This window comes from Colias philodice, chromosome 12, assembly GCF_061535455.1.
Source record: "Colias philodice isolate Cphi_HAF_F1 chromosome 12, ilColPhil1 Martin Lab GWU primary, whole genome shotgun sequence".
NCBI classification, from domain to species: domain Eukaryota; kingdom Metazoa; phylum Arthropoda; class Insecta; order Lepidoptera; family Pieridae; genus Colias; species Colias philodice.
This window is the reverse complement of record NC_143097.1, coordinates 2,179,494-2,196,705: the sequence shown is the minus strand read 5'-3', so window position 1 is coordinate 2,196,705 and position 17,212 is coordinate 2,179,494. Positions and strand designations below refer to the sequence as shown.

The window sequence follows — 17,212 nt, the reverse complement described above, 5'->3', positions numbered from 1 at the left end:
ATTAGGACACTTAAGATTAGTATTTTATTAGAAAAAATCATTTATTAGTATTGCTTTAAAACCCGCTTACGCTTTTCACTTGCACCATAGTCGCAAGTTCTTGTGATAAAGCGCTTAAATTTGTGATACGACATCGACAGCTTTACGAGCGCAGACGCTTGATTTATAAATGTTAACACTTAATAAATTGATAACGATCTTTATGACGGGGCATTAGGATTGCTATTTGAATGGCTTGTTGATATGTTAAAAACAATTAAAGTAGATGTTATGACAACTAATCTATTAGTTTAATATAAGGCCTGTGCAATTGTGCATATGCTATGCAGTTTTTTTGTTATTTCATGTTATTTCATGTTATTTCATGTCATTCATGCTTTTATGTCTCTATATGCTAAGAAACAAAATTCTCCACCGCGTCTGTCTGTCTGCACGCTTTAAATATCAAAAGCTCCTGCACCGATTTTCATTCTGTTTTCACCAATGGATAGAGTCATTCTCGAGTAAGGCTTAAGCATAATTTGTTTAGTTTCCACAAGCAGGTGGATAGATAGTTTACCATATTATTAGGATTACTTTTTAGCATTTTTTAAATTTAACTATAGCTTGGAAGTCAAAAGGTTTATCATCACGACACATCACAGTAACAAAGGAACTAATACGAACCACCAATACTTAGTGACATTGATTCAAGAGGGAGGGTGGGGTTGATCAATCTGTATTGTCTATGGTCAGGAGGGTTGCTTTAAGCTGGTGAGAGACGAGAGTTTTAAACGCGACTAGAAGCTGCATGGTTATAATGTAGGAGGTCATTAAATTTTATTATATTATTTGCTTAGTAAAATAAAAATCTTAGCGTTACCTTTGATGTTTTCATTCTTTGCTGAGCCTCATTGCTTGTTTATTTGCTATTATACTAACTAAACTATGATTCAAGTAGCCTTAATAAAACATTATAATATTTATATCCATAAGTGAAACACCCGTTATAACATATTCAATTTTTTGGATATCACAACAGAAAATGAATAATTCGATTTTATAATTTTTTTTTATAATATGTACCCTATACTTTCTCATAAATTATAACAAAAACCATATCTATCAATAAACCCAACATTCAAAAAGATATTTATTTAACCTAACGTTTCGACGAAGCCTAACCATTTCATAGAACTATAAGTTTTATAACGATACGTGTGTAAGTGGCCTTATTACTATTTGTCTAGGCCCGTCTGTTGGTCAGCAAACATGCGGTTTAGACATATGTTATAGGGTTGTCCATTCTATGCCTAGTTGAGTCAGTAATTGATATAATTGTCTATGACTTTATTAACGGTTGTCAGCCCTATTGTTGGAATGAATAAGGTCTCAATTATAGTATTAACTTGGATAAAAGATGTTTTACGGTTATTAAAAAATTAAAGGTTTGTTTGTCTATTGTTCACGTTGAAACAGAGCGATTTTATGGTATTGAACTTCGTGTTTAGAGATAGTTCAGAGGCTAGAGAGTGTTAACTAACTATATGGAACTTTTTAAAATTCTCTCTCTTTAACTTTGTATTTAGATTCAATCGTGATTTCAATTTTAACATTTTTTTTAAGTTCGACTACTATTTTAGGTAGGTATACTAATCTTATAATTGTATATATGCAAATACGAATTGTCTAATTGAAATAAATATATTATGTACAATATTGTTATATTTATTTCAATTAGACAATTCGTATTTTCATATAATATTAAACAGTTGCATACAAATTATATTTTGCATAAGTATATAACTCATGCACAGAATTATTATAAGTTTGAATCAAATCAATAAAATAGACCGTAAGTATACCTAGGCATATCTATAGGTATATGATACCTAACGCTATATCCATAGTCTTCAGTAACATCAAGACAAAACAAAATCAAACTTCCTCAAGGATGCCAGCGAACGCACCCCACCTGTAAGCACGCATAGGGTTGCCACCCCCGGCCTTGAACTTGGCTGACCTTGGCAGCCCTATCCGGGTCAATACGCACAAGAATGCTCATTGCTCAACCCTTGTTCAGTTTGATTCAATGATTTTTGTATTGTATTGTATTTGGTGAGAAATTTTTTGTGTGATTTTTTGTGATGATTTTGGCAATAACGAAATAAAAGAAAAACAATTACTAAAAATATATTTTAGTTAGTAATAGCCTATAATTAACTATATGTCTGTTTCTATTTTAGAATCAAAACATGAAACAAAAATCTAAGAAGCTTTCTATGAATTTAAACACTCATTTTAATATCTTTATTTCTTATCAAATAATAGTAGAATAGCATTTTCTAGGAAAATATAGACTCCAGGCCGCAATGTATCTACATTCTTAATTTCAGCCAAATTGATAGTTGCTTCAGACACTAAACATTCTCAAATCTAAAATAGATTATCCCGTTTCTCATCTAATATCTAATATATATTATAAAGGCGAAAGTTTGTAAGGATGTATGGATGTATGGATGTTTGTTTCTCTTTCACGTAAAAACTACTGAACCGATTACAATGAAATTTAGCACACATATAGAGGGTAACTTGGATTAACACATAGGATAGTTTTTATCCCGGAAATCCCACGGGAACGGGAACTATGCGGGTTTTCCTTTGCAAACGCGGGCGAAGCCGCGGGCGGAAATCTAGTATGAAAACTAATCTTAATTCAATATTTAAAAGAAACTCATCAACATACAGATATACCTAATCCCATACTAAAAAGGGCATTATATACTACTATTAGTCTATTAGTAAATAAAACTTTATTTTACAAACGTGGCAACCAACGTGATGAAGTTTATAGTTCGATAAATTGTTTGTCCAATCACGTGCACTTTGATATTTACAGACTATGATCCCTATGTCCCTATGTCCCTATGTATGCTTAAATCTTTAAAACTACGCAACGGATTTTGATGCGTTTTTTTTAATAGATAGAGTGATTCAAGAGGAAGGTTTTAGTATATATAAGTTATTATGTTTTAGACCAAGCGGGTGAAGCCGCGGGCGGGAAGCTAGTTAATAATAAATGTTTAAATTACTCCCGCTATATAGTTTGGGACATATTCTTTGGTAAAAAGTATTAAAAAAACGTATTAACTGACGTCAAATTAGAAAACCTGTATTTCTAATTTTTTTTTATTAAGTATACCTACTTATATAATAAATGCCAAAGTTTTTGAGGAAGGAGGAGGATGTATGTGTATGTGTAGGTGTGTATGTTTGTTACTCTTTCACAAAAAAAGTACTGAACTACCGATTACGCACTCATATAGAGGGTAATTTGGATTAACACATAGGATAGGCTTTGTCCCGGAACGGGACTATGTGGGTTTTTCTTTGAAAACGCGGGCGAAGCCGCGTGCGGAAAGCTAGTTGATAATAAATAGCCTTTAGAAACGTATTGAAGGCGATAACTTTCGCCACAAAGGTGAAAAACCGCGTAAAGTTCTTTTAAAATTTAGTAGTTAGGACTTAAAACTTTGAGCCTATATTTGCTGGGACAATGTTTTATTACAAGCGAGCCGATCCGGGATGAAAACTAATAAAAAATACAGCCTATGTCACTCAGGAATAATAAAGCTTTTGCAGGTGAAAGAATTTTCAAATTTCGATGCATAGTGCCAATGGACTTTTTTTAACCGACTTCAAAAAAAGGAGGACGTTATTACAAACTCAAAAACTGACAAACTCTATCTCAAATTTGTTTTTTCACAAGGTGACTATCTCTTCCTTGAACTATACTTAAACAATATAAATATTTATCTGTGTTACGGTATTATAGATTACATAAAAAAAAACTTAATTATAGTATTGTTAGACGTAACTTTCGATTTAATATTTTTGTGGATGAATAGTTGTCAATATAGTTGTCACTGTTTCCTGTCCGAACATGCTTAGTTGTCGCATACTATAAATTGCCGCATTCCTTTGTCTCGTGGCGCATTCGTACGAATCGTGCCTAGGGGCTCGGACGCTGTTTATACGACGTTCGACCCAACTACCCTCACTTTACTAATAGTCGTTGACTAGCTGCGTTTTGTTATCAACTACCTACATCAATTAGGTAGCTGTGTAGAATCACAGTACATTCTTATTACATACAAACTAATATTTAACTAACTTCGCATCTTTTTTTCTTATAGTATGTAATAAAAAAACCTTACATTTTCTTACCTTCCTAGTTTTTAATTTGTAATGCAATTAATGCAATATTTCGGCACCTACTTTTCTTGGCGCAATAGCTTTTCATACATATCGTAGTTATCGCAGAAGTCAACATTACCAACATTGAAATCACGTGCCAGTACACATTATCAAAGTTTACAAACGTCCGGTCATGTGCTTCAGTTAATCAGTTATTACCTTATAGTTTACAAATAGTACCTTCAAGATACAAATCGTTTCATTTCATTCCAAGATATTTTACCTTTTGCTTGTTAATGGCCCGTGTTACTGTATCATGTGTGAATTATTATTATCTAGATAAAAATATGTCTATTTTTAAAACTGGTCACTGTCTATAGGCGTATTAATTTACAGGCGTAGAGTAGTTTTTGGGTAAACGTACAACAAATACATATTTAATAAAACTTTTGAAGACATATTTGCAGGCTTCTTGGTATAACACATATTCACTTTAAAGTAATTAAAAAGTAAAATTATAAATATATTCTCTCAACGTCAAACGAAACTGCTCTATATTGAAGATTTTCTATTTTACTTCCTTTCAAATAACTTCAGGCAAATTATATATTTGTTACCCGATTGTCTTACTACATATAATAAAAGTTATTTCATCTTTAAAATAGTAGAAAATAGTTCAATTGTGAGTCTTTAAAAATATTGAACCCCTTTCTTGTAAGGTCAGTGTCATTTTGGCACCGAAAGCGGCTCAGTTACTAATTCGATACTCCAGTGGACTGGGTCATCAATACCTCTGTATTTAAGCTCTGAATATAATCGGACATCTTTTTATCTGGAACTAGAATAACCGAAGTAAATGTAGGTTATATTATAAGATACAATATTTATATTGTAAGAGCTTTTAATAATGTTTTAAAAACGTCAAATATTGTATAAGTATTCTTTAACGATGATAAACCTAAATTATTACATTAGGAGTATGTAAAAAATTTATTTATTATTTATTTTACTCTAATACAACTAAGCAGTCTTAGAAACTAAAATATACCAAAATAAAAGCAAGATAAATAATTCAAAGAAAGCGCTTAAATTAGCACTTTGAAAGTCTCACATACCCTTGCAAACAGTATTACTAGCATAGCATTATCTCTACTATCTGTGTTACTTTGTAACTTTTCGAATAGAGTTATAAAGCGTCTGAATCATAGTTGCGACTATTTATAGCGACTAGCAAGCTAATAGATACAGTCGCACGCAAAAGTGCACTATCCCGACCTTGACCTTTAAGAGATGCACCGCATTTGCATATAAACGCGCCCCGATGCGATTACCCGACTGGTTTCAACGCGACGCTACACAACTGGTTTCTAAGTACAGTCGTGTATACAATTATGTTACGATATTCAATTTGTAACGTGTGTCGAGGTTTTGAGTTTTGTAAGGAATGATGGAGGCGTTGGTATATTCTAATTGTTCTTTTAAGACCTAGGTTATTAGGAGGATTTGATGATCTCAAAGGACTTGAAACATAGATGATAAACATAGTGGACTATTTTATATTATTTATTACAATTAGGTATTTGCTTATTTATTTAAATCGAACTATACTTGAAGCATTTGACTAATTTTATATTAAAATATTTAAGCTTTAACGACACAGTTTCAAAAGTAACTAAGTACATATCGCAGTGGCAAAACACCTTGTAAATGACTATTACCGATGCAAGGAATTTTTATTTCTTAATTAGTTTGATTGCAAACTTATTAATTTATTCATGTGTGCAAGAGAGTAGTTACATAATTAATAAAAGACGTTGATGAATGCATTATTTCTGTATAATTAACACTCGTGAAATAAGCTTAAAATTAAATTAACGTTTTCTTAAAGATTTAACAAATTCGAGAGTTATAGAAAGTTTTGACGAATACATTGAACTGATAAAAAAAAATTGATTATAAAACACTTTGTATGCCGCGATAGAGTTGTGTCCGAAAGTATAACTTGTTTCTGTCCTTTATAAATATCTTAATTATTACGGAGGCTAAGCAAGTTTTTAAAATACAAAATAAACATATTTATAAATGTTGATTTTTCACATAATGGCAAATTAAAATTTGCATAAAAAAATTCAAGACAAAATTCAAGTAAAAAAAAAATTGTATTTTTAAAAAGGATTGTCAGCGCGATTGTACCGGTTTCGACCAAAGGGCGTAGTAAGAACAATTTATTGATTAAAGTGTTATTGATTTTAAGTGGCGATCAATTAATAATTTTGTCAACGAGTTTTTTCGACTTTTTTTATCAAGTTCAAGTTTAAGTGGCCATATTTAATCGTTGGTTTTGTAACTATTTACGTATGACCGGTTTTTATGTTTTTGCAAATTAAAATGATATTTTGAGCCTTAAAAATAAGTATTTTACGTCAATGAGCACTTTTTTATTTTAGTTATTGACGTTTTCATAGCGGAAAAACAATGGATTGTTAGTTTGATTTTGCCATTTCAATACAGAAGTATTATAAAATAAAAAATACAAAGGAAGTAAGCAAAACAAATATACCACAGCAAAAAATATAAATAAGATTCATGAGCACTTGCAAAACTTTAGATAATAAAGTCACCACGTCTCAACTCTCAACTAAGCTTTTGATTCGGATATGTCTGATTTTAAGACGCTTTTAATTAGAATTTCAGCACGTAGGTTGTGGTACTGTTTTTAAATACCTTCGGCTATCTAATATCTAATTATCTAATATCTAATATATATTATAAAGGCGAAAGTTTGTAAGGATGTATGGATGTATGGATGTATGGATGTTTGTTACTCTTTCACGTAAAAACTTATTAATATAACAGATTACAATGAAATTTAGCACACATATAGAGGGTAACTTGGATTAACACATAGGATAGTTTTTATCTCGGAAATCCCACGGGAACGGGAACTATGCGGGTTTTCCTTTGCAAACGCGGGCGAAGCCGCGGGCGGAAATCTAGTACATAATATGGTGCAAATACTTGAAATTATTAAATGACGATTGTTCCAAGAAAAACAAAAACTTAAAGGTTACAATGGGTATTTCCACACTTTTACGCCTTACTGTCAACTGGTTATTAAAAGTAAATTAGTTTATTTTTTAATATCTGTTTTATTATACAGACTAATTAAATTATTATTAGTATTAACGATAAATATAAAATTTGTTAAATACGACTGAACAGATTACTTAAAAAAACGTAGAAGAAATTGTGCTGTGACAGACTAGGGCGGACGGACTGAACGAAATGTAATTACTGATTTTGTAATAATCATAGAAAAGTATTTGGGAGTGTGGATTCAGTTTAAAGAACTTTATTTATCTCATAAACAAGAACAATACAATTATAAATCATTTGATTCTAAGATGATGAAATATGAAAGTTTTGAGCTTTATCAAATGACTACTGCAGATGTTTAGTAGGAAATACCAGATTTATTTATGAATCTTTAGGACATGAAAAATTTAACATTATTTCCTTGTTCTTATTAGTTTCAGACTAGAACACGATCTTAAGGGAATTGTTTTTGTTCGACTAAGCGATCGCTGTCTTAGGATTAAGGACTAAGGAAAAAGAGCAGTGTAAAGTATTTTATAGTCGATTGAAGTACACTATTGTAATGTAATTGTAGGTTTTAAATCGTAATTGCACAGATAATATACTAGTAGTATTTGTATTGAACATGAAAGATATTTAGGTATGATAGTGTGTGTGAGCTTTCAAGCAAATAATAAGCCTTGGTTTGTAAGGTTTAATTTGTTTGAAAGAAAGAATTAGAGCAAGATTATTGATGTTCTTTTTACTTGTATAATGTACTAGCTGTGCTCCGCGGTTTTACCCGTATTGCTCTGCTCCTATTAGTCTTAGCATGATGATATATAATACCCTTCCACAATAAATGGGCTATCTAACACCGAAAGAATTTTTCAAATCGGACCAGTAGTTTCTGAGAATAGCGCGTTCAAACAAACAAACTCTTCAGTTTTATAATATAAAAAATGTATATATGTATATTATACGTAGTAAGAGCAGACTAATAGTTTGAAAGGTAATTTATCTTATTCCAAAAACTACAGAAGGTTCTCATTGCGTTTTTTTTTATTTTAATGTGATAACGCTTACTTATGTACTTATTTGTTTGTTTCAGATCGTAAAAGGTTTAAATATAAGCAGTCAATACAGTACCCGAAGTTAGAAGAAAACAGTCTAATTCTGATCCAAGTTCCTTATTCTGAAAGCTCACAGTATAAATTTGTTGAGGGTAGTTGTTTGATAGCATGAATTTAATAAATTGTTTTAAGTTAAAAGGAATTTTAGTTTTATTTAAGCCTCTATCATATCAACTTTAAAGAACTGGGAGCTTTTTGTATACTATGTTTTTTTTTTATTTATGAATAACACAACTCAGCTCTTCATTAGATGATAGAGTCGCGGTGAACTAATTCACAAAATATATTTCCAATCAAAAGCTTGTAGAGAATTTAAACTTATTAATTGTATTTTAAATTAAATTGTGTCTTAATTAGTTTAACACACATAATTACATATTTGATATAATGAATATGTAGCGCCAATAGCACATATACTACAAATTGTGTATGTGTATTTTTCATTAATTGTCATTTTTAACCCTTGTGAGAGAGACAAATAAAGGTTTTATTTATTTATTTATTTATAATTATATTATGTTAAATAATTCAGGAAACGCTCTTATTAGAAATTTTTATATGGGACTACTGACAAAGGTTTTTAAACATAAAATCCTTGATTAACAATTATTTACATAATTCATGTGGTTATTATAATTTTAGGAACAAAATATTTCTAATACGAAGTATATACATCGTATTAGCACACATCTTAATATATATAAATCTCGTGTCACAATGTTTGTCCTCAATGGACTCCTAAACCACTTAACTGATTATAATAAAATTCGCACACCATGTGCAGTTCGATCCAACTTGAGAGATAGGATAGTTTAAACTTTAAACATGTAGCCACTAGCCAGGTACCACGGGCAAAGCCGGGGCGGATCGCTAGTAATATTATAATATATATACCAGGTATTAGTACCGTAAGAAAACACATTCATTATAATCTAGTTAGTACTATAAAGCATTTTATTCCAACCCCAGATAGCACCTATCCAATACAAATCCTATCGCAAACAAGTCTAGACTTATAGCGTGCAAAATTTCCCTTAATATAAAACAGTTTATTGTGGACATCGTCGCTATAAAAGTTCCGTGTTAACGCGCAAAAAAGTTGTTAAAAGACAATAAAAATTATATGACTATCATTATTGAAAAGGTATTGAATTTAAAATGCTTTGATTTTTAAATTAATGTCAATCTTAGAATCATGTAGGTATGTATAGAATTAGAAAAGGTAATGTTCTCTATTTCTTGGGTATAAAATTCTAAAATCCGGGACCACAGAATAAAGATATTAAGAATGAAAGTGTGGCGGCATATATACAAAGTATTATTATATTGAAAAGGATAATTGTTCGTTACAAACAAATGGAGGACTATATATTTTTAATCTGTGATATTTTAATGTCAATTTCGTTTATTATACACTAGGTTTCCGTCCGCGGCTTCGCCCGTGCAGTCAAAGAAAAACCCGTATAGTTCCGGATGGGATTTCCGGGATTGCGTCATTTTCCCGGGATAAAAAGTAGCCTATGTCCTTTCTCGGGTATCAAAATATCTCCATACCAAATTTCATGAAAATTGGTTCAGTAGTTTAGGCGTGATTGAGTAACAGACAGACAGACAGAGTTATTTTCGCATTTATAATATTAGTATGGATTATAGTTGAAGGAGACTGAAAGTGTGTAGTGTAGATAATAGAGCGATTTTAATAACTTTATTGTTTTATTAGAAATAAATTATTATATGTCAAAGACTTGTTGTACAAACGACCCGTTAATGACGTGAAAATGTAAATCATAATAATTTCATAGAATATAAAATATATAGAGCCCCCAAAAATTATTAATACGCCAACAACTTTTAACTTGATTCTAAATAATAAAATTTATTAATTACTTACTCCTACTATTTCTACTTTATTTATCATTTATCTTTGTAGACATATTATTATTATTAAAACATCCAAACACAATTATTATCCCTTGAAGAAAAGTCTTTGTAAATGGTCAAAGAGCGGTACTAATACCAATTTGAGCGGCAACGATTCAATATTTATTATTATTCCTAAATAATGATTAAATATATTATAAGAAAATTTAATGACCATATAGTTATGGTAAGAGAAGTTTCTCTATATTTTTTCTATAATAAACATGTTTTTAAATATTTATAGATGCAAGATATAATGTATATGAGATAAAATTAAATTTTAATCATTATTCATTATTAATAAAATCGAATAATTATTGAATTAAATTATGTAAATTAAAGTTAGCTTAATTATTAATTTAAGCTTTTATAGTTTTCAGTTTTTAGAGCTTTCAAAAAGTTCTCCATTATTTAATAATTTATCATACTAATATACTTTGACTCTATATGCATTAATAATAATTAGAAGATGAAATAATTAATTATGTACCTCTATTAGAAATAAGCTGTAGTAGAAGTTATGTAGAGCTATTAAATATAGCTCTACCCGCGATTTTTTATGAACTTGAATTAAATTACTCTTAACTTCATATTAAATTTTCTTAATTCTTATTAACTGTATTTTTTAAAAGTAATGAACTTAAATACTAAAAAATCTTACCTGTATGACAGTAATCTTCTAAGTAATGCCTCGCCGCTCGTTGTACTATCGAGTAGTATAAGCTCACGGAAGAAGCAAGCGCCATTTTCTCTTATCTTCTTTTTCTCTCTTTTCTCTATCCTTCTATCCGTTACAGTTTCTTCGAGTTACAGATTCATTGGAAACTAAAAAAACTAAACGATAATCGAACTTAAACTGTTGCCGTAAGAACTGAGTGTAACAATCAATAAAAGAAATTTAAAAAAAAAATCTAGTTTGAACTGCGTTTAGTTGCGGTTAATAATTTTGCCGGGAAATTGTTTATTGTTTTTCTATCCGAATGTTCATTTTGTTCCATTTTAGGGTCCAAAAACACAATTTTGTTGCACAAATCGCGCCGCTATACTACCGCGGTCCAAAAGTCTACGCGAAACGAAATACGTAATGTAAAAATAAAAGGTTATCGTTTGGATGCGGCCGGCGCGCGCCGCACTTGCAGCGAGACTGGTCGACTGATGCGTTTTTTTGTTCCCCCTACAACCGGGAGGATCTCAATCGCCACGAACCTTTTCATAATTATGCATTACTTGATCAACTTTTCAATACAAATCGCAAACAGACGCACAACTGTACGTACACGAAAATATACTTTCATAAACGTTCTGTTATTATTTCGACTTTATTTCTATGCTAATTTATGCACAGCTAGATGTGATCCGACGTTTTATCGCCGATAAATTGTAATGTGCGTCAAATAATTTATTCTAATTAGATTCGAGTAAGCAAATAATGGGAAATGGCGGCGCGAGAAAACGCGGGAAAATAAGTTTCCCGCCACTTACTCGAGACATGCGTACAAATACGCTGCGTCTGTTTATGTCGAGCAGACGTCTTATTCTTAATTCTAATTTATTCGAGATTGATAAGATATGGAGATTAATACTTATTGTCATGAATATTAAGTGTAATTTTAATGGCTACATAAGGTCCGGAGCAATCGAATAAGAATTTATTTTTTTATTTCAAGACATTCTTAAAAGGAAGTTGTCATACAGCCGCAGACAACTCATTTACGCAATGAGCTTTTACGATTAAGATGTGCGCTCTTATCGGGCATAACATAATCGGACGCTTTGCAATTATGACGAAACCCTTTAAAAACGATTCGCGTAAAAATAATGCAAAAAATGAGAAAAATGTTCATCAACGCGACACGACACCCCCCCACCCCCCAATCGGCCCCCGCTCCGGGCGGTGGTGGTGCGAGCGAGATGGATATACTCATCTCATGTACTTATGGTCGTTGCATCTCGCGCCTCAACTTCTATATGAAAACTACCCGCGCTGCGCAGCCTCCAACCACTTACGAAAGGACTTAACTGCATGTGTTTGTAAAGAAAACAGAGCTTTAAAGTGAGGCTCAAAAACTCTTAACTGGTTTGCAACTCGGATGCATGTCGGTGCCGTAGCTTGCTACTGAAGTTTTGGACTCTTGCAACTGTGAGCCACACACACGCGCGCGCTAAGTTTAGCCCTCGTAACGACGAGCTGCACTTACCAACACATCCACAACTTCCTTGTGGACTTTCGAAGTGTGCGTGCGTTGCCGTAGTGTGCGTACAAAAGTTCGTATTGAAGTTTTTGGTAGACTTTCTTTGTGTCAGTGATTTTTTTCGCGGTATTTGCGCGTGTGTGCGCAGGTCAGTCGGATTTTTTTCAAGTTTTTCTGTACTCACACAGGCGCGTTTGTTTGTATGGTGTTCGCTAGTGTGGGAGTGGACGCCCGTTCTTTGTGCCTGGGGATTGTAAAAAATGTCGTATTGGATTCTAGCTGTGCTAATGAATGATAGATACGAATGGTATTGGTCCTACACGCTGCCTCGAAAATCTGATGCGGAATATTCTAGTAATTTTTTGCTCATATTCTATTCCCGCATTTGTTTTAGGAATATAGATTTTAAAATGCGAAATTGGATTCATATTTCGCTGTTTTAATTGAATCGGGCTTTCGATATTCTATAGCTCTCCGTTTCTTGAAAATAAAGAGATAAATAAAATCGCTCTTACATAGGATTCGGCATAATTATGAAATTCGATGATTCTGATCTTGTTGTTATAACAACTTCGTTTTGCTTGTATTCATTGTATTCAGGTTTTTAATTTTAATAACCTTCTATTTTGGCAAATAAATAAATATAAATATAATAACGTAATACCTAGTTATGATAGCTATTAGGTATCATTTTAGGAGTTATATCGCTCTATCTTTAACAAGACTATAATGCTTTTAATTTAAACAGTAATTATTATTTTCACGCTAATTTTTTAAATGACTTTCATCGGAAAAGCTAAAAATAAGAACACATTTATTTGTAGTACCCCTAACAAGTTTCTAACAACATAATTATTATGACCTACGAAATTTATTATTTAAAAAGATTTAAACTAGCCACCAAAGCTTTTCTTACATTCAAAGGGATAAAAAGCTTCGGAATCATTAGATGCTGAATGCTTATATTATATATTTAAAAAATATAATAAATGGATATGTTGCTTTTGAGTTAACCTATAATGAGAATTTGTAATATTGCAAATTCCTAAAAAAATTTATTAAAAAATTGTCAATTCACACGAATTGTACCTAATCAAATAAATCGTAAGATAGGTCATAAACAAAATCACGGAACACAAATACATTAGAATGAAAAAGCTTTTTAAAATTGCCGCTTTTTCGAGTTATTGACCCCAATCTTCAGGTTCTGCCTTAAGGTAGTATTTGTAAGATTAATACGCTACCGAATGCATATGATTATATGGAGTGCTTCCTCGTAAATGGTACATTTTAATCCATTGACCAGTTTAGAGTGACCCCTAGGTTTAAACATTAGCATTTGTTTATTATTTGACTGACTTTACTTCTATAGTTGCGTATATAATAAATACTGTGTCTTAATTGATATTAGATTAGTTATTTGAAATATGTGTTATCTACTTATCCTAAATTGGCTTTATTATAAGGACCCTGAAGATACAGATAGTAGATACCCTTTACATTATAACCTTTACGGACCATCCCGTAATCCAGATTTATCAGCAGTATTATTATTAATTACTAATGTATTTATAATCGTAGAACAAGGAAAATAATTATGTGTTATATTAAGCTTTACCTTGATTAGAAGTTATAACATTTGAGAAGGTTTAAGTTTGTGAAATAAACATTCATCCTTAGATTAAGGATTGGTCTCCGCGCGCGCGCTACGACTAGATACCGCCCCACCTAAAAACAATAGCTCTGTGAGTGCGGCAACTCATTTCTGTAGCGTGTGTTAGGCAATTTGTAAAGACGCTAGTGTGTGTGAAGAATTGGGCTGCCAGCTACATAAATTTTACCTCATAAATGGGAAATCTGGCATCTTGGAAAGAAGTTTGAAAAATATTTTTTTTCATCCTGACCTGGCCGGGAATCGAATCCATGAACGTGTGACTCAAATCCACTTGCGACGCTACTATACTATAGTCACAAAGGTTGTTTAAAAGTAAAAAGGCGGAAATAAAAAAAAAAAACATATTAGGTATATGAGTTATTAAACATGGTTAAACAGAAATAAATTATTGTATTATACTTTTTTATACATGTGTTAGTAGTAGTATTGAAAAAAAAAGTTCAAATTATTGCTAAAATATTTCCTCAACCACGTGTATTTTTTTGAATATGCAATACGGCAACACTGAATGGCGTCGTATTTTCGTAGAAAAATTTTTCGAAGTAAAGGAGAAATTTCGAATAATACGATACTTAGTGATGGTACGTGATCCCAGTGTCTTTCTTATTTTTTGTTGTATTATTTTTAAATAGTTTTATGACACAAATAGGCATTTTACTTCAGATTTTGTTCAAAATCTTTATAAATTATCGGTTCACCCTCTCCACACAATGCTTGTGACACGACTGGCTTGGGTACGCCGAATTCGGCGTACTATAAGTTGCCGCATTTTTCAAGTACGCCGGCGGTATCTAGTCGTAGCGCGCGCGCGGAGACCAATCCATAATCTAAGCATTCATCTTTATTTGAAGAAGACGGATGCAAAATCTATATTATCTATATATAGCTCTTATAAATATAGCCAAATGATAATATACTAATATTATAAAGAGTAAAGGTTTGTAATTATGTATGTATGTATGGTTTTCACGCATAAACTACTGGACCGATTTCAATGAAATTTAGCACACATATAGAGGGTAACTTGGATTAACCCATATCTATATCTAGGCTATCTATCCCATAGGTCTTATCACGGAAATCCCACGGGAACGGGAGATACGCAGGTTTTTCTTTGAAAAGGCGGGCGAAGCCGTGGGCGGAAAGCTAGTTATTCTTATAAAGCTCGTCTGATACATGATAATATAATACTTAATAAAACCAATTTGCTCCGTCATTCATAATAAAGTAATCAATTAATTGACACAAGAAAATCAAGCTCAAATGCATTACGAAAGCATTGCTTATGTCACTGTTAGACGAGGTTTCCATTTTAATTAAACAGTTCATGTTATGCGTACGTTTTATTAGCTTTTGTTATGACTGGCCTGTAAAAATAAGAAAAAAAAATGTGACAGATAGTTCATCATGTTTCCCATAAAGTAGTCGATCCCATTGGTAGTTTGGTTAGTCGGAACCTGTCTCCTTTGGTACATAGCAAATAGCATTTCACATTTTTTTCAATGATTGATTTTTTTAGATGATAAACAATTAGTGTTAGAAGTAGATGATCATTATCACGTAGAATGAAAGATAACCACTATATCAAGGAGACGAACATTAATTCACAATTTATATTATGACTATTGTTGCTTGTTAGATTGAAAATGGAGCTTTAAATTTAGACTGATTTTTTAAATTTAATGATCAATTGACTCGTGATGTAGGACTTATTGTAAAAGATTCATCACATTTAAGGATCATACAATTTTAATGTTTATATCAATTACAATTTTATCATACAATTTTATCATACAATTTTAATGATCATACAAATTATTTATCTATAATAATTATGTTTTAGATTTTTAACATAATGTAAGCACTAAATACATTTGTTTTGACATGACTATTAGACGAAGCGGATTTAGTGTTAGATAGGGGTCAACGTAAACTGGTCATCAAAGTGAAATGTAAATAATGTGGTCAAATGTAGAGCCATTCGTGATTCGGTTCTATTGTGGTAATAGCTATGGTTTATATAATGTCTTCGTTACATTTTGGTGAACGGTGAATTGAGGAAATTGTTCAGTTTTACCGCGAATCTAAACTATATATCGTATTATGTATCTTAATGTAGTGGTATTAATATCTCATTCAAAATAAAGGAAAGTAAGTAGCTATTGCAAACTAATATTTAGCAATGAACAATTATATATGTATATGAAAATATTACAGTAGGCCAGAGTCAACCCATCGAAACTTAACATAATATAAATGCTTTCTTCATGACGTCTGTCCTTGCTCTAAGCAAGAATTTTTGAAACTTTACGACGACGACGATAATTATTTTTATATTAAAATGGAAGCTTGTATGCAACTTAGCCTGTTTTGATGTTAAAACGAACTAATTATAAAATGTTTGCCACTTAGCGAATAGGGTAATACATAATCTGCTAAGTAGTATAAACGTAAATTAAATAATTTTATGAATCAAAATAAAACTTCAACTAAATACTGTGCTTGTAGATGTATTCATTGCTGATAAGAAGAAAAATAGTAGGTATTTATACAGTTGTATATTTGACACAGTTGAGTATATAAATACCCAGTGTTTTATCCAACGGTCTTATCAAAAACCAACATTAGAAAGCACAAAACAAGTGAAAATCGCGTTAATAGACACATAAGTATATTTATATCTACTATTACCTTGCAAGGCAATTTTAATTCTCGGGACTACTTTACATACGGAAGTGAGTTTCTATCAAACAATCAAGACAAAACCGTTGTCTTAGCGTGGATGTTCCATAGAATAAATCTACTTAATAAATAACAATTGAAATAGTATAATATAAGATTAGAGAAAGTTTGTGATTTATTTTAGTTTAAGAACTCAAATGTTTTCTATCAATCCTGTTGTTCCTTTATTCTAATAGATTTTTTAAGTACCTATAGCAGGATAAATGTTGATATTTTTGATTATAATTTTGGTGATCAATTATTCTCATTGATAATCTATTAAAAGAAGCGAAATAATTATATAAAATTCATGTCTATAT

The 17,212-nt window shown here is 31.4% G+C and overlaps 1 protein-coding gene across 1 annotated transcript in view; it reads right to left on the bottom strand.

The window, feature by feature from the left end:
- Positions 1–11,053, bottom strand: part of jim (zinc finger protein jim) — a 40,478-nt gene extending 29,425 nt beyond the window's left edge. Inside the window, exon 1 of the mRNA XM_089702018.1 lies at positions 10,966–11,053. Within this exon, the coding sequence (XP_089558144.1) occupies positions 10,966–11,050 (85 nt within the window). The 5' untranslated portion in view covers positions 11,051–11,053. The remainder of the gene's footprint in view (positions 1–10,965) is intronic.
- Positions 11,054–17,212: the final 6,159 nt, after the last annotated feature.